At 42.1% G+C, this 23230-nt stretch overlaps 1 protein-coding gene across 2 annotated transcripts; it reads right to left on the bottom strand.

The window, feature by feature from the left end:
* Nucleotides 1-62: 62 nt before the first annotated feature.
* On the bottom strand, nucleotides 63-22449 carry zfyve16 (zinc finger, FYVE domain containing 16). 2 transcript variants are annotated; one of them, XM_056403019.1, is made up of 18 exons: nucleotides 22239-22448; nucleotides 18686-18795; nucleotides 16132-18188; nucleotides 15019-15115; nucleotides 10160-10336; nucleotides 9916-10055; nucleotides 9515-9725; nucleotides 8668-8790; nucleotides 8400-8555; nucleotides 8071-8295; nucleotides 7377-7459; nucleotides 6512-6616; nucleotides 6248-6398; nucleotides 6057-6137; nucleotides 5759-5921; nucleotides 4900-5005; nucleotides 4556-4732; nucleotides 63-4474 (listed from the first exon to the last, which is right to left on the bottom strand). In XM_056403019.1, exons 2-18 carry the CDS (start codon nucleotides 18753-18755, stop codon nucleotides 4316-4318), a joined length of 4281 nt encoding a protein of 1426 aa, XP_056258994.1. In that variant the 5' UTR covers nucleotides 18756-18795; nucleotides 22239-22448; the 3' UTR covers nucleotides 63-4315. The 2 variants fall into 2 exon arrangements, with proteins under 2 accessions (XP_056258994.1, XP_056258995.1); XM_056403020.1 differs by lacking the exon at nucleotides 10160-10336 and having other exon boundaries at nucleotides 22239-22449.
* Nucleotides 22450-23230: the final 781 nt, after the last annotated feature.

Genomic DNA, 23230 nt, shown 5'->3' with positions numbered 1-23230 from the left:
ATCTTCAGCTAAACTAAATGAGTGGATGTTGGTATTTCTGGAGTAGAAAATATTACAGAGGACATGTTTCATAAAACTCATTTTATTCCTTAAATACACAAGCTCTTCAGAAACTGATTAGGACCCAGATACCAGGTTCACCAAAATAAAGCTGGTGCTTATGAATAAATAGATGATTTACACATAACAACACTTCAAAAACAACCATAAAGCATAAAAGTACGTCTCATTCTGACATAGTGGAAAGTTGTTTTAATCACCCTTGAAAGAAAATAAGAATTATTTACCTTCCAAAGTTCGACTGCCCTGAAAGAGAATGTGAAAAAAACAAAAAACCCTAAACTTAATCATCCTGTTTCCATCGCTCCAAAGTTCAGACGGTGAAGACAAAGTGTGTGTACTTTAGTCGAGATCAATCAGCTGTTCAGAAACCATCGGTTTAAAGGTTATTTACACAGCAGGTGAAACATGTTACCTTTCCCCTTCAAACAGGCCTCGGTCTTCACTCGGGTTCCTCAACAATAAAACAAACAAAAAGAAAAAGTATTTTCACCTGCCAGATGGAGAAGCGTCGTCGCTAACGTGACCACGTCTCAAAACACAGTTCAGACGTTTCGGCCTTTTCACTGTTTCACTAAACATCTACTGAGGAAACTGTATGGAAGTGAAATCTTTAATTTTATGAGAGGATTATTTTTCTGCTTTTGTTTTCATCTGTATAAACATCCCAAGAGGCGAGGGATTTTCTTTTTTGAGGGGGAAAATAAATAAATAAATGACCCCGCCCCCCCCAAAAAAATTAATTTTTCACTTGCCTCTCAGGGGTTTTTATTACAAACGAAAAAGAAACTTTTTTCCAAAATAATAATAATAATAATTCTACCAAGAAATGTTGTTTTGTGTGTTTGCTTTTGTAATACTGATTTCGGCCACAAGAGGGAGAAGTGCGCCTTCATGTTTCCCTCCAGGTGACTTTTAGTTTCTCCATGCACAAACACGAGGTAAATATATAATGTGTGTTAGTAAGTTATGAAGCGTTACTGTTCTTTCTTGGTAGAATTTCTTTTTTTTTCCTTTAACTCTTGAGAGGCAAGTGAAAAAATATTTTTAGAAGGGAATTAATTTTTCTATTTTTTTTTCCAGAAAAAAAAAAAAAAAAACAGCTGTTTATACGGATGAAGAAAAGAAAAATGATCCTTTAAAAATTTCTTGTACATAAAGAAAATAATTAGTCACTAAATTAAACATTAGTTTTTTTTTTTCCCTCCAGAAAATTTGACATTTGATTTTACACCCAGTCAATGCAATTAACAATTAATTAAATGAGCTGTTTAACGACTAAACATGGAGTTTAACGAGTCAGAAAAACAGCCACATTCACTCGTGTTATATGAAGAAATGATAAATCACTTTGTGGATTTCGTCAACGAGCAGTCTGAGCGTTAAGTCGTGGATGTTTTGGCTGCTGAAGGTAAAAATAACTAGAGCTTTTATTTTGTTTTTAAAATTTGTACATCTTTACTTTAACATTCATCTCAAACTAAAGCACTTTATGTTGCATTGTGGGATTAGATATTTTCCACTTTATGACAAAACGTTTTAATATCAGATTTGCTTAAGAGTCTATAGTTTGTTTTTTTTCCTCTCAGTGCTCAAGGAAGGAACCTGCTACACAAACTGCAAAATCAACGTGGCCTACATCCTATCAAAAATATTCCGTCTTTTTAAAACTTTTATACCAATGATTCCAAAAATAACTCTTCAGTATTTAAAAAACAAAAAGAAACCTTTGATACAATCTCTATGCATACAGTTCATCTTATATTCATATATATGTTGGGACAAAGGCGACGAGATGTGAAAACAGAGACCTGACTTCGATAATGGGGACAAAGCACAAAGCTACTTAAACAGCGCATGCTAACCTGGTTGCTTGTTCTTTTTCATCTTTTGTTTTTTGTTTTTACAGGGATGGAAAACCTCTCCATGATCTTCTGACCATCACACCCTCGTGTCACCACAGCTTTTATACGAGGAAACTGGCAGTTCTGATCGAGCTTTACATTTATGGATGAGCCGACCTGCACACCTCAGCTCCGTCTCCTGCTTTAATGGAACTAAAGTGCCTGAATACATCTAAAACATGAAACCAGAAATCTGAAGTCAAATACTTCCTGCTCCAATCAGGACCTGAAAATCGATACCACTCTCATGTTTGTGACCCAAGTAGGAAGCTACAGCCAAGAGATGGTTAGCTTAGCTTAGCATAAAGACTGAAAACAAAGGGAAACTGCTAGCCTGGCTCCAAAGGTGAAAAAAGTTAATTCAAATCAATTTGTGTTTTGAGTTTTATTGTTGGACAGAGCCAGGCTAGCAGTTTCCATCTGTTTCCAGTCTTTATGCTAAGCTAAGCTAAGCTAAGCTAAGCTGCCTCCTGGCTGTAGCTTCATATTTACTGTAAAAACACAAACTCTTGGTAACTAAGCGAATAATAATCATATTTCCCACAATGTTCCATTAAAAAGCTGCATTTTATATCATTTTTAAGTCTTTAGAATTAAAAAAAAAGTGTGAGATGATTTGCAAAAAGCTTTAACAGCCAGAAAATGTGCAAAATTCGATCATTTAACAGAGACTGAAACATTGAAGAACACATGTAAAATCTCCTGAAGTAAAGAAAATCATTGGTATTTGAGCTTGAACACTGGTCAACACTGACAGAGGGCGCCGCCGCTCATCGACCAACGGCTGCTCAGTCAATAAGTCGGAACGTAAAAGGTAACGAAGCTTTAGTTTTTAAAACTGATTTAAGTTCGGAGCAGGACGTTAACTCCGTCATCCAACCCTCCGAAACTCTCAAACAAACCAGTCACATTCGGTTTTTACAAAATCACTTGTGGATGAAGTGGAAGCTCCGAATGGCCGAGAACCAACGCGTCGGCCACACTGAGCCTCTCGTGGCGAGGAGCCGGTGGATGAAGTCCAGGACCAGGACTACGTCTGAACCCGAGACCCGTTGCTGACACACACTGGGCCTCATGCAAGAACCTCTCATACCAACAGATCTGTTCTGAAGCGACACGTACGAGTGAGTTTTCCTTTAGAATTATAAATGTCAGAGTTTAAATAACCTACGGATACCAACTAAAATAAACTATTCTTTTGACCACATCACCATCATCATCATCAGCCGCCAATTTTTCTTTTCTTTTTATTGGCACCTTTTAGCTCAGACTCTTCTACACTTCAGTTGCATTGAGCAGATAAAATCACCTGCTGTATATTCAGTCTGTCGTTCATCTCCACGTCCCTCTGACCTCCTCTCCACTTAAACATAGACCTTTTCTTTTAAATCATTTAACCTCAACACGGCTGCTGACACTGCTCCGTTCGTCATGCTGATGTCCGACAGCAGGAAACATAAAACTCTGAGTGTGAAGTTCTTACTTTTTTACTCTTGGATGATGAGTTTGTGGATGAATTTCAGGGTCAATCAGCAAAAGAGTTAAACAGTGTTACAAACAGCTGTGCAGAGGTTTGATCCCGATAAACCGTCAAACTGATCGATCAGTCACTCACACTGGACTGTTATTACGCTGCTGACGGTTCTTTGACTCTGGCTTGAACGAACCTCAGGAGAACGACTCAGACGTTTAAGGGGAGAACAGAAAAAGGTTCTTGCATGAGGCTCAATGTTTTCCTGTGCAGTACCATCACAGACCAGCAGGTGAGGTGAGATCAGAGAGGACAGCAGATGTGGTTTCTTTTAGAAGGGGTCAGCTACAGATGTAAAGTGGCTAAACAGTAGCACCTGATCACACGAATCACCTCTCGAGCGCCGAACACGGCGGTCAGTAATGTCCCGCGTCTTTCAATCAATAAGCCTGTATTAAAATATAATAAATACATCCACATGAGAGACATTTCCATAGAGTGTCCGTGGGAAACATTCACTGAGGTGCTCCGGGCCGGCGGCGGCCGGCGGGGAGCCTGGAAGGCAGAGCCGAGGAAAACGCTAAGAAGAGTCTGGTTGTATTTGGTCGTGTTGTCGTGTTCCTTGTTTAGTGTTTGGCTTCTTGTTATTAAAGCAACTTTGGTGAGCACGAGACGCACAAACATACACCGCGTCATCATCCTATCAGTTCACACCCCCGACCTCGGAGAGGGAATGTTGTGCCGGCGGCTACGTGTCCTCTGTGACCGTGCATTACCGTTAGCTGCTGCGTTAGCACGTCCCGCCACATTCGTCAGCTTCTCGCTCTGTGCTCAACCACCGTCGGTGAAGTGGATTTTATTTTTTTTAGATGCATGTGCATTAGATAGTGTGTGTGATGTAGAAGATGAACTCCATGTCCATGGCCGTCTGCGGGACGCTCGCGCTGCCTCCGTGGATGACGGGGATCAGGGCGCTGTCCAGCTCGTTCATGTAGCGCTGTGGGAGGAGTCTGCCCGCGGAGCCGGCCTGGTACTCCACCTGAGGGCAAACACACACAGATGTACTCACCACTCCTCATTTCAACTGAACAGAAGATTCTCTAAACACTGCGCCACAAACCATATCAGCCTGCGTGGAGATGCGGAGAGAGATGGAGTTGATGCCGCTGGACGTGAGAACGGCGAGGTGAGGACTCAGAGCGCTGCAGGTGGCCAACGCCATCTCCTTCTGAAACACGCTGCAGGACGACAGCACTGAGGCAAGGCTGCAGTCAGGACTCTTCAGCTGGTAGAACACCTGGAGAGAGAGGGGGCGGGGCATTAAGGTGAGGTCACACACTGTTTTAAAATGAAAGTGCTGATACAATCATGATTTCAGAGAACAGCATATCATTCTGATCGGTTACGTAATCAGAACTTTATACAAAATCTACAATAAAATAAAAGGCGGGAGAGAAAACTCACCTCAGTGCAACTGATGGTTCGACCGTCCAAATCGAACTCTGTGTCCTGCTGCATCCTCACACTGTGGACGCCATCCAGAGGTCTCCCATCAACACCGCTCGTTCTGCTGCAGACCGACGTTACAGCGACAAAAATCACATTATAGATTCTGTAAAGTCTCAGATCAAAGCTGCTATTACAATAAAAGTCTTCTTAAATAAATAAAGGCCATTTGCTAATAAAGAACAGAAAAACACTGAGGAAGATTGGAGCTACCTGTCCACTTAGTGTCAACAAAGACAAGATATTCTTATTCAGTTATTTATTTTATTCTTCATTATCTTATTTATGTTGTCAGGCCTGATTGATGTTGTAATGTTGTGTGTCTGTGCTCATCGTGTGTTGATTTGTTCACTGTTTTGTCCTTTTGTACTTGCGTCATGTTTTCGTTCAATAGAAAGAAAATAGTTCAGTTTTCTGTCCTTTCACCCAGTGATTTCATCAGTCACACTTTCCACTCGGCTCCCGTCAGGTTCACAAACGCTGTTTTCATTCACAGATTCTAATCGTTTCTGCAGTTTCATTTTCCGGCAATTTTAAGTTTGATTAAGTCAATTAAACTGAACGCTTCCTGCAAATGTTTCAAAATAAAATCCTAACATGGATGTGATTTAATGTGAAATATATGCACGCTACTTTAATGTTAAAAAGTAAGAACAATAAAAAACAGTATGAGAAAGAGTCTGCGAAGAGAAACCTGCTCTGTGACCATGTGAACTAAGTTACTCCCTACACAGCTGGATGTGAGTGTGCGGCCTGATAGTAGCGGCAGTCAGCGGTGGACAGATTGAGCAACAGTGTGTAAACAGAGGTCAGTTACCCCGTGTTGACGGGTGAACTCCAGTCAACCCAGCGGATGGTGACGTTTTCTCGGAGATCCCCTCCGTCGTTCCTGCCGCAGGGGATGTGGAAGTCTGTCTGCTCCCTCAGGGCGGAGCGCAGAGACTCCATGGTCTCTGGAGGGATTTGAATCATCAGCCCGTCTGACAGAGACAAAGACAGAGTCCAGTTATTCTGGTCCAACAGCAGTCAAGTACTCTACAACAAGCATTAGAGAAGTTACTGTGCTCGAGTTTAATTCACAGCTTTGACATGATGACGTAAAAACTCAGTGTCACCTTCAACGATGCTGGACTTTGCGATGAAGCCCGAGGAGGCTTTCAGCGCTCCGTTGAACACCACGAAACTGGCCCCAGTCACTGGAACACAACACAGACCAGTTAACCATCGACAGAACACAAACACAGTCTGAACGTTGTCACTGTTACTGTTACTCGGAGGAGCGAGCAGCGTCCGTAATGACTCTCACCTGTGCGGGTCTTCCCCGGCATGCTGTTGGCCTGGGTCTGATAGTTTCCCTCCTCGTTCTGCAGACACACCAGGTGAGAGTCGGCCTCCGAGCTGAAACGCGCTCCGATACTGATGACGTGCTCGTTCGACGCATTGACCACCTTCTGCATCTGTAGCACCGAGAAAATCCTGTTTTATCTCTTTTGTTCAGGCACATTAAAAAGATAAGACGCCGCTCTCACGTCTGTACGTTTCCCCAGTTATTCCTGTACGGCTCACTTACATCGTTGAAGCTACTTTTGGGAATGTCGATGTAACTGTGGCCCATCTCCATGTGGATCCTCAGGCCCTCCACGACTGACAGACTGTACTGGTAGTTCCTCAGGTCCTGTGGGCAAACAGTTCAGAGCCACTGAATCACGTCTGTAAAGTACGAAACTCAGAACAACGAAAACGTGCATCTGATGCTGATCCTCCGGGCAATGACAAAAACAAATCTTCGTCTAATAGCTGCCAATTATCCAGAGAAATGACTGAAATTTGTCAGTGGAAGTAGAGCTTGAAAAATATTTATGTGTTTCTAATTGCACTGCTCTATAGTCACACAGTGGGGATGAACTGACAAACTTATTTAGACTTATTCAACTTTACTTTGACAGTCTTCTGTGCCATTTGGGAAATAACCTTATTCTAGGGAATGATTAACGGCTGACAGAACCTCCTCAGCAACTTAATTAAAACAGTCTTTAAAAAATGTGGTGCCAGTGAGATAAAGAACACAAGTGCAACGTCGTGTTTCCATCCAGATGCTGCGCAAATTTTACCAGAATTAACAGAAAGTCGGCAAAAGTAAAACATTTATGTGCGTTTCCGTCCGTCAGGTGCCATTAAACCACTGCAGAGGAACACAATGAGATGAGGTCATTAAAAGAGCAGCTGTTAAACTTAAACCAAACATAAACTACGTAGGAAACATCTGAAATTTCTAACGTGCATTAATCTGAGGGAGATTCCAGCCTCATCGTCATCGCTCTACGTCCATCTGAAGTTTTTCTTCTATTCTTTTATTCACTAAAACAAGTCTGTTTCCGTTTGGTTCCATTGCACCAAACTACGACTACTGCATGTGTTTGTGTTGTCGTACTTACAGCCAGTAAATTCATAATGGTGTGTCCCGTCTCTCGATACACAGAGTCCCGAAAACGGACACTCGTCAATGTAGTGGGATAAACTGTGAAAGAGAGAAAAGATTGAATTAGTTATCACCACATTAACCATCAAACTACTGGTTAGCAACGCTGTGATTAATCCTCTCTACCTGCAACCTACAAACAGCATGATGAGTCATTTAAATACAGTCATTTACAAGGTTTTGACACAATCCATAAAATAGAAACAAGACAAAAAACTTTTTTTGCATTTAAAGATTATGTTTCTCTTTAAATAATTTGGGGCAAAATAATTTTTAGGCGTCCTACTAATAATTATTTTATTATCTGACAATTATTTTCTCAATTTAACAATCATTTGATCTATGTCAGCAAATATTGACATTTTCTTGTCCAAACCTAAAGATATTCAGTTTATTATCACATAAGATGAGGTTTGGCATTTTAGTTTGAAAAATTACTTAAACAATTAATCAATTATAAAAAATATTTTCAGATTAGACGTAGGAATAAACAGCTGCTGTTGGAAAATCTGCATAACATGCCCCAAAACAAATTTAAAAATGAAAACTGAAATTGACAAACAACAATAACTTAATCAACTCATCGTCTCAGCTTTAAGACTTTCAGACAAATATCTGACAAAAACATTAAAGCCCGGAGAGACACACACCACTGTATTGAGCTCCAAGCCGTAGAAGCAGCCTGAGGGGAAAGACTTTGGCCCAGGGAACCTCCAGCTTCTGGATGAGCAGGCCGAACAGGAAGGGCTGCGAGGGGAGAGTGAGGCCATCTAGAGGCTGACAGGTGTGAGTGAAGAACAGCATCCCGGCGTGATCCTTGCTGCCCAGGAAGCTGCTTGTGAACGTCACGTTGTCCAGCTCCTCCAAAAACTTCCCTGTGACAGAGAGCGCTGACTCTGAAGTCTTTGTTTGTTTTTAAACGAGTAAAACATTCTGTTAATGAGGTGAAGAAAAGTCCTGAAGAGTAGGTGCCGCTTACCTTTCTGTGCATCTTGGTAAATGGTGAGATAGAGAGTGAAGAGATCTTTTGGAAGAGTTTTTTCTTCCGGCAAACACTCCAACAAAAACACCAACTCCCTCTGTCCCAGAGCCTGCAGACCGTTAGAGCCAAAACACCAGCACTGCCGACCGGCGTCTGACGGAGGAAACGAAAACACAGAGTTCATCACCCGTCGGTCTCATTTCTATCTGATATACACATCCACAGAAAAACCAGAGCTGAGGATCTGAGATCATGTTTTACTCACATGTCACCAGTTTGACGTTGATTAGCAGGTTGGCGTTCAGAACAAATGTCAGAGGTCGGGGTCCTCCTTCCTCTAATAGGTGCAGGATCTGGCAGGGGGCGGGACTTTCCTCCACCAACACATCTAAAACAGGAAACAGCCGACAGGCGGCATGACGGGTTATTTTCTTTCATCACATTGTTGGTATCATCCAACGGTTTAGGTGATGTCTTTTGTTATTGCTGGATGTTCACTTAGTCATTTTTGCACAGATCAAAGTTGAAGGTATAAAGATGGAGACACCTGGATTCTCTGTCTCACACCTTCAGGGGGAAATGATTTTATAGACTGTTCTGAATCTGATTTACAGTCTGTGTATATGAAACTTTGTGCTGTGGCCTTTACTTTAATGTGACAGCATTAAATTCAGACTGTGCTCAAAGTGTTAGAGAAATTTCACACGTGTGACCTTATAAGTTTCTATAAAATTGCCTCAGATGATTTTCATTCAGACGTGAGACTAATGTGTAAACCTGCCAACACGTTAAGATAAAAGGTAAACATCTGGCCTCTTTCTCAGAACTGACATCTGCATCTTCTAGAGCAGATGACTTTCTCCAAAATGGTTTATTATTCAGCCAATGAGACGAACGATCTTTCATAATTATTGTATGTCACACCTGATATTTTGTTTTAAATTAGGCACCTTGACTTACAGATCATCCCATGACCTCATATCTGTTTGTTCTTTTTTTCCCCTGTTTATTATTTGTTTATCCCTGGCCTGACAAATGTTCACAAATTAAAGGTTTAAGAAAAGTTGGTGTCTGAAAGGAAATCATGCAAACACAGTGAAGTGAACACAAACCTCCTGCGTCGTCCTCGCCCGTGGTGATGAGCAGAGGAGGGAGCTCATCCTCGTTGTCTGGCAGCAGAGTGGGAACCCTCTTAACTGAGGAGCCGAGTCCAGAGAGCAGAGCGTAATCCCAGGGTCCGGACACCGGAGGTCGAACCACCTCTGCAGAGGCCTCGGGGGTCGGGGAACCACCCACTCCGACCTCTGACCCCGCTGGGCCAGGCTGAAATGAGAGGGTCGGTCACTGTGGTTCATAATCACATTAAAGCCACTTTGACTCGACCCAACTCTTTCAAAATAAAGTCACTAGCTAGAGATAAACAGTGATTGAAACTTTGGAGGACAAGTCGTAAAAAGTGAGAGTCTAGTGTTTCCCTGCAGCTCGCTGCGTGGATGATGCTCCCGTGTCTTACTGTGGTTTGATCTGGACTGACGGCGCTGAACTCCTGGGAGCTCCTGCGGCTCGTCACCGACAGCTTGGTCGTGTCCGCCACCTCTCCGTTGGGCAGGATGCCATCGGCGAACCACACGCGCTTCTGCTCGCGAGGACAACCTGACAACACACGGACAGCGGACGTGCTTTTCAAGGGCGCTGCTCAGGAGAACAAACTAAACTACAAAGTACAGACTGTGTACGGTATATAAGAGTGATCATACTGTCGTTGTTTGGGTGTTTGAGAACGGACACAGGCACCATGACGGTGGGTGGAGGTGAGTTTAGAGTGCCGGCAGCACGAGCCTGCTGCAAAGGGGGGATGGTGCTGCAGTACTCAGATGGGACGTTGGGATTTGGGCTGGGACCTGTAGGACTCATCATCCGCTCCAGGGCCTGGGCTACAAGGAAATAGAGGTGTGTTAATTTTAATCTGACTCAAATATCAGTCCCAGTGCTGGTTCTCTCCACGTGACTGATTTTTAGGAGCCATGCTGGTGGCACGGATCTCAGGAGGGCCACGTCAGCTGATCGGTCAGAAGACGTTCGAGGACCTTCAGATGATGAAGCCTCTGACTTTTACTCCAATGCCAGCTTCAGGTTCACATTGTTTTGTTTTTTTGTTTGTTTTTTTTTAGCAAAATATCTCAACAACTACTGGATAGATTGCCAGGAAATTTGGTGCAGATATTCATCCACCAGCTGGTCAATGTTTTCACTCATCCTGTAAATTATCTCTACTGGATGGATTGGCACAAAATTGTATATCAATGCAGACATTCATGGTTCCCAGATGATGTATCCTACTGATCTCGGTGATCCTGACCTTTCCTCTGGTGTCAGTTAGAGGTTGACATTTATGGGTTTTAGTGAAATATCTCAACAACTACGGGAAGAGGTGGCACGACATTTAGTTCACACATTCACTCAGGACGAACTGTAGCGGCTCTAGTGATGCGTTTCATCCAGCGCCATCATTAGGGCAAAATAGTTATTTGACCGAACACCTCCCAAACAAATAAAATTCCCATCATCCTTAGCTGTACTTTGTGTTTAGTGCTAATAAGCAACCTTTGCATGCCGACAACTTAACAGTAAATGTTACCTGCTCAGCATCAGCATGTGGGCACTGTAACTGGGAGCATGTTAGCATGCTGATGTTAGCATTTAGCTAAAAACACCACGTGTATAAAAGCAGTTTCACAGCGCTGCTAGCATCTCTTAGTCTGTTTTAGTTGTTGTTAAATAAATCTTTGTTGTATGTTTAAATTTAAGTGTACAGATTAACTAATGATGGTTTGTTGTCTCACACTGTGTAAACTGGTGAGGAGAGAAACTAAACTCTTTACCAAAACAAATGAACAATGCTGCTTCTGTCGGATGCGTTTGCTAATATGTTAGCCGTAAACAACTTGATAAATTGATGTAGCAGCCGATATGACGTCCTGCTGCTGTGAGGTCCTTATAAAATCCACTTCCTGCCCTCTAGTGGTGAAAATAGCTTAATGCAGCACACTGGTATAAACAGGACTACAGGCTTTACTCTCAGACACAGGACCCATTAGATATTATTCCTACGGCCCCTTCCATACAAACTGTTTGTTTTTAAAAGTTCTCTGGTGTCAATGTGACAAAGCTGTGGAAAATAAATAACTTTATACGTCTTTAACAACAGATGTGATGAGATATAAGATATAAAGTGGAGTGTTTTTGTTTTTCATTGTCTACAGGGAGCCGGTAATGACGCGTTGATGTCACTGATACTAGAAATTAACAAAGACAGACGGGTGAAGAAGTTTGTTTATGTTTATGTTAGTTTTATTGATCTTGGGGGGGGGGGGGGGGGGGGGTGATGACAGAAACTCTGAAGCTCTGCCTGAAGCAGCTGATGACGAGGATGATATGTTTGTGCCATGTGATCAGATATCTGCTCAGACAGTTTAGAAACAACTGATCACAGTAATGACTACTGGGAACTGCCAGTCATTAAGCAATAACAGCAACCGTACCTAAATCTCACACTATATAATATTGCAGCACATTCGCCGCATCGTGATTATCTTATAGACACATTTAAACATTTGAATTAAATGTGTGTCGAAGCTTGTTGGAAAGTGAAGAGAGCAGACGAAGGAAAGTTACTGCAAACAGAACAGACATGAGTTATTATTTCCAGGAAAGCTGGTGACGACTGAAAGGCTCTCTCGGTGCCTTCCGGTTGCACTCCCATAAAATGCTGATGTGGCACCCGTCTGCATTATATTGATTAAGCATCATAGACCTTTATCGATCGGGTGTGTACTGACAACAACTACGATGTGGTTTACAGAAGCACAGGAGCACAGCGACAGCAGGAGGGAAAGAAGCACACCGCAAAGACATTACGAGAATTCAGACCCTTGTTAATGGGGGGAAAAATAAAGTCTCGTCAGTCACACAGCATCGCCGTGAGGAGAGCTGTTTCACCTTGTTCTGCGAGGAAAGGATGACAAGGCACAAAAAGTCATCCAGGGCTCGAGGCAAATAACTTCAAGTACAAGTAAAAATTCATTAGTAACCTCAATGCTTACATGAAGCACTAAAAGACACAAATACTCCTCTTTAAAAACGGTAAAAACGGTGATTCACATGTTCTGCACTGAGTATAAACACCACAACAAACCAGCAAAACACAGTCGCAACACAACAACAACAACCGTCTACTTATTAACAAGTCAATCGCATCTTACCTCGTCCTCATCATCCCCTCTGCTAAAACTCAACCAGTCCGAATCATCACAAGTCTCAGTGTGACTTTACAGACACTCGCTTCACAGCTCTACTGAAGCTGCTCCTCGCTTATCTCCATGAGTCTACGTCTGTTGTTAGCCGTGATAGCCTGTTAGCTTTGAGCTGGGGTGTGTGCGGTGCGCCTCACGTACTGATATGAGAGATGGAGAGCAGAGAGATGAGAGGGAGGGAGGGAGGGAAGGAAGGAAGGAGGTGACGGAGAGGAGAGAAGGATCGCATCACACCCGCTCGAGCATCCGCCGGCCACGAAAAAGTGGATCACCTCTAGCTTCTTAACTTAGACGTGAGTGTGAGCATCACATGTCTACTGCGTTAGGCGGTTTCCTGTATCACACACACAATCAAGGACAAATGCCAGTGTCCTGCTATAACTCTCCTCCCTCTCCTCCTGCCCTCTCCATCCATCTCCCCCCTCCCGTCTCCCTCTCCATGTCCATGCTGCAGTCTTTAACCATAAAAAGGTGCCTCTCTTGCCTTTTATCATCAGAGACTTAAACCACAGAAATAAAAACAACAGACATCTGATTTTACATATTTTTAAACTAACATGCTGTTTATGTAAGTGAAAAGACAATTCTTCATTTGTTTAAATGTTTAACAGATGTTCCGAGGGACATGAGAGACAAAGCCCCTGAGCCATTTTGTACAGAACATTTTTTTGTTTTGTGCCTTAAATATTCATCAGCTGCATAATGGAAATGTTTGTGTGAAGTTACGTTAAGTTTTAATGGCTACTAGTGAATTCAGTCTGTTTTAAAGGAGCCATTTGTAAGTTTTGCTTTTGCTACATAGCTAACATTAGCATTAACAGCTGTTTACTTATCAGTTTTACCAGAAGCTTCAGGCATCGTTGCATTTTAAACACGAGGATATAATACGTCCTCTGAGCAGCTACATCTTCACGCCAGCCTGGACGCTACAGTGACTCGGTATCGGAAAGTGACCAGGGCTAGCTGGTTCGCATGCTAACTTCAGTAGAAGAAAAGAAGTGATAGAGATAGAAGGGAAAAAAAGATGGAGACAGCTCTTGGTGAGTAAATAAATGAAGTTTGACGCTGAACTCACAATGTTTCTTGGTAAGTAAACAGTTGTTGATGCTAACATTAGCTATGTAGCAATAGCAAAACTTACAAATACCTCCTTTGAGTTTTAAAGTTTCCTGAGGGGGAATGAAAAGCTCAAACTAGTAGCACCCTGTTAAACTGAGTTATATTCACCACCATACAGAAACAATACAACCTAGACAAATGTAAAATGTTAAAGCTGCTAAAATAATATTTTTTTTGGCTACTTGGGAGTTTTGAATCCACAACACTGATATATCATCAGTTCATAAAGTTGTTACAGCAAATCTATTAGCAAACAGCTACATTAATTAGCATTAATTTGGAGTCTTGAGTGTGTCCACCTTCTGTCTTGATGGTGCTGGACAGGAAGTGTACAGTGGTGTTAACAGAGCTTTTTGTGCAGGAAAACAGCTGCTGCAGGGAACAACGTTGATGAGAGACTGAGCCAAAATGGTAAAATTGCAGGCTGTAAAATCAAAACAAGGAGTTTAAAGATGTCAAAATACTCTGAGGGCCCGGTGGTAAATCTCTGCGGCTCACTAGACTCAACAGCTTTCACTTCACACTGTGTCACTGGATCTACTGTTGAAATGAAAATATTGATTACTGCAGCTTTAAAGTGTCATGTATATTGATTTAACACATGTTCTCAATCAATTAGTGCGTCCAACAAAAAAGCTTTTCTGTATACACTGACAAAACACTTGCTTTACTGATCTACCTGGTCTTCCACTTTGAAACCTGTTTGTTACTTGTGTTTACACACTCATGATCCTCTATTAGCAAGCAAAACAAAAAGAGGGACGTGCTCTACGTCTACAATGGAGGCAAATAAATAAAATTGCGTACAGCCAATCACCTGTGAACTCTCAGGTTTTTAGCATAAAGAAATTATAATATTTAAATCACAGTCTTCTGACGTTAAAACTGAGCATACACAACAGTTTTATTTGTCAAAGGTTTGCAACTGATGAACTGAACTCCAGCTTCACCACTGTCTGTTGAAATGATTATCAGCAATCAAACAACTCCTGAACGACGACGCCCCTCAGTCAACAATCGCACCGAGATGCTGAAATATTTTCCTTTAAGAATACCGAAACACACTCGGGTGTCAGCTTGGAACTAGTGTTGTCAGTATTTTCAGTATGTGTCAGTAGAGATATGTGGAAGTGAAACTACAGTGCCTGAGCCAGATCTCGAATCAGACCAAACCCGGGCCTTACCTCGGTGTATGCTGTCAAAGCAGATGACACACACGCGAGCCTCCTTCTCCAGGTACTTCAGCTTACACTTCCTGTTGCAGCACACGGCACAGTAAACCTGCCACAGAGGAGAGAGGATGAAAGAGACGTGGACAGTAAATCTTCACAAGGGTACAACAATACACAGTGCATCTAAGCATGTTTATCTATCTAGCTGTTTAAGTAGCTGTGGTCGTGCTGTGAACAATAGCACATCCTACACAGTCCCCTCTAATGCTGCTTTTAATCACTGGCCCTTAAAGGACTGAGCTCCAGCTTTAGGACACACGGCTCAGTGGAGATCTACAGAAGAGCTGGAAAAAGAACTGCTGACTCACGCTCTTTGCTTCCATGAGTCCACCATGCTATATTTGGTCCTGGGATGTAATCTGTTTTATTTAACGGACGATTCATAAGAACTTCCGCTTTAATTTCCAGTGTTTTCGAATTTTTTTATAACACTTTACAATAAGTAGAAAAAAATTAATAATTATGTAAAACAAGCACATAATGGAAAATCATATTTATAAACAACATGAAGGCTCTTAAAAACAACTGCAAATGCTTCATCCAGAGGATTAATCGATTGGTCGATTGACAAAATTAATCAGCAACTATTTTAATAATTGAATTGTTTAATTTCATTAATTTTTCAAGCACAAATGCCAAAAAAGTCTTTAATTACAGCTTCTCAAATACGAGGATTTGCGGGTCTCACATTACTGTCACCTCTCACATATCATAATGGGCATTTTCACTGTTTTCTGATGTTTTAAAGAACAAATTATTAATTGAAAGAAGCCAAAATACCAAAAATACATTGGTTCCAGCTTCTCGAATGTTAATGTTTGGTGATCATCTTATGTCTTCTATGATAACAAACTGGATATCTTTAGTTTTTGGATTGTTTGTCAGAGAAAACAAGCAATATGAGCATGTGCCTTTAGGCTGAAAACTTGTGATGGGCTTTTAAAAATCATCACAAAAACAGAAGAAGGATCACAGATGAACTGAATTCACAGCTGCCCAGAGATTTCAGCGGAAGTGGCTTTCAAAATAATGGATTCAATGAAATGTATATGCCGATTAACATACCTTCCCACAGGCTCGACAGTGATGCCGCCTCTTGGTGAAAGTGAACCTCTGGTAGCAGTTCATACAGTTGGGGGCTTCAGAGTCCGGCACCCAGGCGGGCTGCCTGCTCCCCAGCTCCTCCACTCCCTCTCTCTTCCAGTTCACTGGCCTGGCTCCCTCTGTGGGTGACTCCCCAGGGTAAGGTGGAGGCTCTGAGAGTTCGTCGTACCCCACACTGTAATCCTGGTGCTCCTGAGTGGCGTATATAGGGCTGGAATCCCTGATGTTGGAATGCTCCTCTGTAAGACTTGGGCTTACGGGTGAACTCTCTCCATCCTCTGCTGAACTTGGCCCTTTTGAAAAACCCCCGAGAGCCTGAGGCTGCTCCCCTCCTCCTCTTCCTTCTTCTTCTTCCCCTGCCGGCGGAGATCTTGCAGTTTGGCAGTGTAGCTGTTTCGGTCTTGCACCTCCATAGGAGGGCTGCTGATCGGGGCTACTGCTGTGCTGGGACTGGAAAGTGCTGCTGGTCAGAGAATGGCTGACACCAGAGGAGAGCTGTGGCTCCTCTTGGCAAGGTCCGCAAGAGTCCTGTGATTGTGATGGAGCACCAGGGTTAAAACTTCCTTCCACAGACACAGTCATTGTTCTGTCACTTTCTGGAGAAGCCAGACCCTCCAGCTCTTCCCGTCTACCTCGACCACAGCTTCTCAGTTCCTCTTCCACAAGCCTGTCCTCTAGATCCCCATTTGGTTCAGAGAGACTTTCAGGTTGTGTGCAATCTCCAGAAACGCTGCAGTCAGAGACGCCTCTGCCCTGCTCTGCTTCAGTGTGCGCCTGCAGGAATGCATCTAACTCTTCGTCAGTAACCAGCATCTCGGCCTGGTCGCTCTCAGGCAGATAATTGAACCCAAACTCAGGAGGTTCAACTGGACTGGGTTCTGATCGATCATTGGAGGTCTGGTCCGCAGAAGGGACGGCAGAGGCAGGTTCAAGAGAGACGTGCTGCCCCTCTGGTGACGGCCTGTCCTCTGCGACCTGCTGGGACACAGACACAGGTTCCCTCAAACAGGATCTCTCCTCCCTGCCCTCCAGCGCCGACTGGGAGTCTGCCTCTGTGTTCTCGGACACGTCTGACTCATCACACTGATCTGAAGCTTGTCTCGACTCATCTCCTGTGGTCTTTGGTTTCACCAGAGCTCCACACATGGACACAGCTATGGGCAGGCACGATAAGCCCACTGGCTCACCTGCAGGAGACTCTGCCTCACCTTTATCTGAGGCTTCTTGTGACTCGTCCTCTTTATTAACTGAGGTTGTTGTTGTTGTTGTTGCTTCTTTAATGCTCTCAGCGTCCTCTGGTTCACAGACTTGGTTTGTACAGGCCACCTCCTCACAGTCCCTCTGCTCTCCGTCAGCTGACTCAGTGGTCCTCGGTGACGGTGAATCATCTGTAGACTCACAGCCCCTCTCCACCGCTGCAGGGAGAATGACGTCCAGCAGACTGAGTGATGCAGAGTATCCACCGGCCTGCTCGTGGGAGTCAAGACTCAGCAGCTCGTCTTTCCCTGCAGACGCTTGCTCTTCCTTAGTGTCTCTACAGCCAACGCTTTGGCTTTGACCAACCCCCACTTGCTCCTCCGTGACCACGGGGCTGTCAAAGTCCACAAGCAGCGCCTCCTCCTCCTGCATTTGCTTCTCCACCACGTCCAGCTCGCTGAAAGCGTCATGGCTGTTGGCCCTGACCAGGATGGCCGAGCTCGTGTCATTCACAAGGTCACAGACCGGCTTCAGAGCTCGGTCGGGGCAGGGGGGGGCAGAGCTTTTGGCTGGCCCGCGATCCACAGAGGAGAGAAGGTCCACTCCGGTGAGAGGCTGACCTTTGACCTCTCGGTCATCGGCGTTGCGGTTGTGACTGCCGGAGCGGTCGGGGCAGCTAGTGGCAGAACCATAGTGAAGAGAGTTGAGGTCAGGGAGGCTTGGAGGGACAGTGGACGCCTCTGAGGACAAACACTGAGAGCCCAGGGAGGAGAAGGGGTAAACAGAGGGCTTCAGGAAAACAGACGTGGAATCAAGTTCCTCTGTAAGCAAGAAAAAAACTGATGAGTTTAAAAAATGAGTTAAATTCAGATTCACAAAGATCATAAACTATGATCAAACTATATTTCTGCTTTAACCAGATTTATACAACTTCCAGATTTTTATTTCTTTTTCAACCCACTTTACAAGAATTAGAAAAACGCATAAAGCGTAATTATCTTACTGAGCGGAAACAAATAGACAATTTATGACCGAGTGCTTGTTTGACAAAAAATGACAACTATTATTTATAATAATCGTGCAAGTCAGTTTTTAGATGTCCAGAGTTTACCATTCCCACATTCCCTCATCTGCAAATCCTGCTATCATCTGAATTTGCCCTTGAGGGTCAATAAAGTCTCATCTCTCTGGTTTTTGAATTGTTGGTTGGACAAAACAGAAGATTTGATATTTAACAGATCAGACAAATCAATTACATCGTAAACCAAATAAACGGATTAAACATTAACAAAAATAATCACTGTCATTGGTTGGTTACCTGTATTCAGCTCGAAGTCATCGAGCAGTTTGTCTAGATCACATACAGCTGCCTTGAAGAAGCTGTCCATGCTGGGCTAAAACAAAAGGGCCTTCAATCCCCTTCAATTCCTAGAAAGAAAAAAAAAAAGACATGTTGTAATACTGGGAAAAGAAAGTAAAATGTCAAACACCATGAACTGACAGACTCATATCTTTGCTCTTTAAGGCGGAACTGTAAATATTCTCTTGAAGAGCAAGAATCTAGGTCAGCTGTTGACACATTAACTCACTGTGACTTTCTTGTTTACTCACATGTAGAAAAGCGTAACAGCTCTAAGGGTTAATGCAAACAACAACACAAAGTCAAACATGACAAAATATAGCAAAAGCAAAGCAGCAAATATATATGAATGTGACCACGACAATCATTCAGGCTTAGTTACTGAAGCAGGAGTTTGTGTCAGCAGCTTCGTTTTTCGCCCACATGATCAGAATTCATGATCAGAGCCTGCGGGACATCGACCACGCCTTAACACAGTCTAAATATTTACTATGTCAGTTAAGGAGTAGTTTGAAAATGACACAGAGGTTCATAACACTGACTTAACATAACATAATAAAGCTCATTAAACTCTGTGTTTTCTCTGCAGGTAAACAATGATGTCAGATCACAGGTGGACATGTTTTGTGGTTGTAGAAACTTTTAGAGGAGGTTTATGATGGAGCTGAAATCATTAGTCAACAGAAAAATTAACTATTTTGTCAAAAATACCAAACAGTCTCTGATTCCAGCTTCTCTGATGAGAGGATTTAATACCTTTCTTTGTCATACACTATTGCAAATTGATTATATTTGGGTTTAGGACTTATCGTTGAATAAAACAACAATTAACAGATGTCACCTTTGACTCTGCAAAGCTGCGATGAGCATTTTTTCACTAGATTAAACTAAACAATTATTGCCAGATTAATCGATAATGAAAATAACTGCTGCAAACTTATCTTATGCAAAACAAAATGAGCGTAGAGAAGGGTCCATCACCATTATCCTCACACAGACCAGTTTCACAGTAAACACACCGTGTTGCATCATGTGAGTTTATCCTATCGTCACTCAACACATATGTATTAGTGATTAATGTCAACACTAAATAATTAAGTTTCTTCTGTTTGGTGGGAAAATGGTTTACACTTTGATTATTAACGTTTTTACTTTCAAATGAAACAACTGTTTAATTCTGTATAATCTGCAGCACAATTTTGTTTAATTTTCAAAAAAAAGTTGAGGGTTTTTCCACTGAGGCTTGAACATTACCACCTGGGGGCAATGTCATGACTTTCCTTCTCCATGTTGTGCAGGAGACACACTGTCTAATTTCAGATGGCCCGCAGCTCTTTGGCTGAGCAAGCTACAGAAAGCTCAAAACAACTGAGAATCAACTTTGACCAGAGGGAAATATTAACATCTATGTTATGGCACCTCATGACTGGGAGAACAATGTGATACATAAGTCATAGATGTCCTGAACTCAACCTCTGTGCAACAGCACAAGGAAGAAACCTGCACAAGCGACTCACAGTAAGACAGATGTGTGTAATGGTAATGTGGTGTTGTGGCTCATTGGGTCTCGGACAACATGGTGCCTGCAATAACACACAAAGCTCATACGACAACAAACCACACTGTGCTTCAAGTGTGTGGAAGTGCAAACTGATAAAACTATCACTCCCACTAAATTCAGCTTCAACCTCAGTGTCAATAATAAACACAGCAGCACCCCATTATACAGCACTTCTGCATGATACTGATCATCCCACAATAAGAAATGATAAACCAAATTCTCCTCTCTAACTCTGCCTCACTTCTTCTCTCCTAAACTTAAGCTCCATGGATCGAAATAAACTTCAATAAAATCTCAAATATGCCTTTAAAAAAATCAAAACGGATTAATATTACTGGGAATGAAAACAGGTCATTTTCAAAGAAAGCAAATCGATAGCATAGTTAAAAATAACTGATGGCAAACATCAAACACTTTCTAAAAATTAACTGCCTAAAAAAAATCTGATGTCAGAATATTTTTAAAGCATTTTAATCAGATGACTGATCTGCTTTCTTGCAATTAATGTAATTAAAACACCTCCTACAAATGCTTGTTTCTCCAGACAATAATGCATCACTTTGTTCTGTATACCTGCGTAGCAGAAGGAGGAAGTACTGTTGCCTTTACACAGAAATCAGCTGATGTAGACCCCAACAAAAGAGGAAGCAGGCTGTAGTGACTCCACAACACAAAGGACACTAAAGACAGCTATGACTGTAGTCACACCTGCTTTTTCCACAAGTCTGTGTGCTGATGATGTATAGATTCAGCAAATAACTTCAGAAAGCACCCTCCCTGCTTCTCTGCACTGCTGGTTACCATGCAGACTAAATATGGGTGGGAATGAGGAAGTCATCCGGTTAACCATCACAGTAAAATAGGCACATCCATGAATTTGAAGTAAATACAAAATAAGGAAGTACCTCTCTAACTTTATTTATTATCTTTATCTTTATTTATCTTTTAACATTTTTATTTCATTAATTGGTGGCTCCATCCCACCTACCCCTTATACCCCACGCCTACACCTCTTGGCTGCAGATAAGCAGGAAAGTAAAAACAACTGCCTTAGCTTCCCTAGATTTACAACATGTAGCACATAGTAGTTGCCTACTGTTTCTGAATTTACCAGGTCTGAGAGGTCTTCATAACGTCACAGCTTCAACTGAGATTTTCAATCACATACCCTACACACCAAACAATCTTATGTTAAGGTCAGGTAGGATTTGGAAATGTATTTCTAGGAGTGAAGAAGCTGTAAAGCTACTGAGCTAAATTTGGAAAAGAAGACTAAATATGGAGGTGAGGTGTTATGGTAACAGTTTCATCACTCACCACCAGCTCTGCTGTCACATTTATCGAAATGTGTGAACCTATTTAAATACTATGAGGTCACCATACTGAATACCAACTATCAACATACAGTGTAGATGTTTACAACTGCAGTCACAGAACCTGACAGGTCACAGATATCACCGTAACACCCGATAGCAATCATATCAACGCAGAGCTGCGTATCATTAATAAAAATTAACACATTCAAATGCCATTTAAAGAGCGTTTTGCTTAATGTTCACATTTCACAAGAAAACCCACATCACAAAAAGGTAGCTTGGCTGACATTTTTTAGCATGATGGTGAATCGGTGTCCACTCTGTGCCGTTTTAAAACCTTTATTAAATTAGCACACAAGCTAACTAACCTGGATAGCCCAACGGTAAGCTAATGATGCACATGAAACCGTTGACGTTAGCAGGCAACGTTAGCAACTAGCATTTTAACCCTAGCAAAACACTACACACGACAAGCTACTAATGACACTGCCCGTTGTTTGTCACCTTGTATGAACGTGATAAACCTGAAGCAGGTGTAGCTAAACTTAGCCTGTTAGTTATTATTATTGAACGCCGGCTAACCAACCCAGCTAGCTCACTGTGGGTTAACCTGGTTTGTTTCTGATTCTCTTACCAGCACCGTTTTTAATCCATAGCCCCGACGTTGTCTTCAACAATAACGCTCATCTTCCGTTTCAAAACAGGAGCAAACGTGGCCGGTATCGTCGTCTCATTCTCCAAGAATGACAGTTAAAGTTGCCGGGGAAGCTAGCTCTTGGATTAGTTTTACTGGAGACTCAAACGGCCATCTTGAGCTGGGCTGTCGGGGAGGTCACGGGCTGTGCTCAGACCGTTTGTCATGTAATTATTCTGCATATAAAAAAACGGCAGATAGTCAGGATTAAAGTTCAGAAAAGTTATGCTAATTATTCTATTTTTATGTTCATTACCCACTTTATTACCCACTGACTCCTCTTTTGGTGTTTCTCATATTATATTGATAGACATGAATATCCAGTTACAGTTGTTTTCATTCTGAAGTTTCGCCAAAAAGTACATATTTTGTTGGTTTTTGAGGTGAAAAGAAGTAAATAAAACCCCTGCAGAAAGAGGACGTTAAGATTGAGCCTTTTTTCAAATGTAAATGCACTATTACTTTTTATTTTATCAGCATAAATAATAAAACTAAACAGTAATGGAATGTGTAAAAGTCAATACTTATCAAGACTTTTTTATCTTGTGACCCAGTGGACTAAACGACCTAACTGTACATTATAGTTAAAACTATCTCCAGCTCCAGTAGCTACAACAGTAAAAAACTGCAAACATACTGATAAATAATATATCAGTCACATAACTCCTTTTTACTTTCAATTCTTTAAGTACCAGTGCATTTTGCTCATAATACTTATGTTCTTTTACTTAAATAGGATTTTGAATGCATGTGGAGTATTTTTACAATAATAAGTTGTACTTTACTTAAGTAAGTGATCTGAATACTTTTTCCACCATTGGCCTTTTCATTACCCCAGTACCTCTGTGTGTGTGGAAGATAAATATATAAATAAACACAGGTAATAAACACAACATTAGAGGGCAGCAGAGAATAACAGTGTTTGAGTCAGG

This window comes from Seriola aureovittata, chromosome 18, assembly GCF_021018895.1.
Source record: "Seriola aureovittata isolate HTS-2021-v1 ecotype China chromosome 18, ASM2101889v1, whole genome shotgun sequence".
Classification (NCBI taxonomy): Eukaryota; Metazoa; Chordata; class Actinopteri; order Carangiformes; family Carangidae; genus Seriola; species Seriola aureovittata.
The sequence above is the reverse complement of the archived record's forward strand: the minus strand, read 5'-3'. Positions and strand labels throughout refer to the sequence as shown.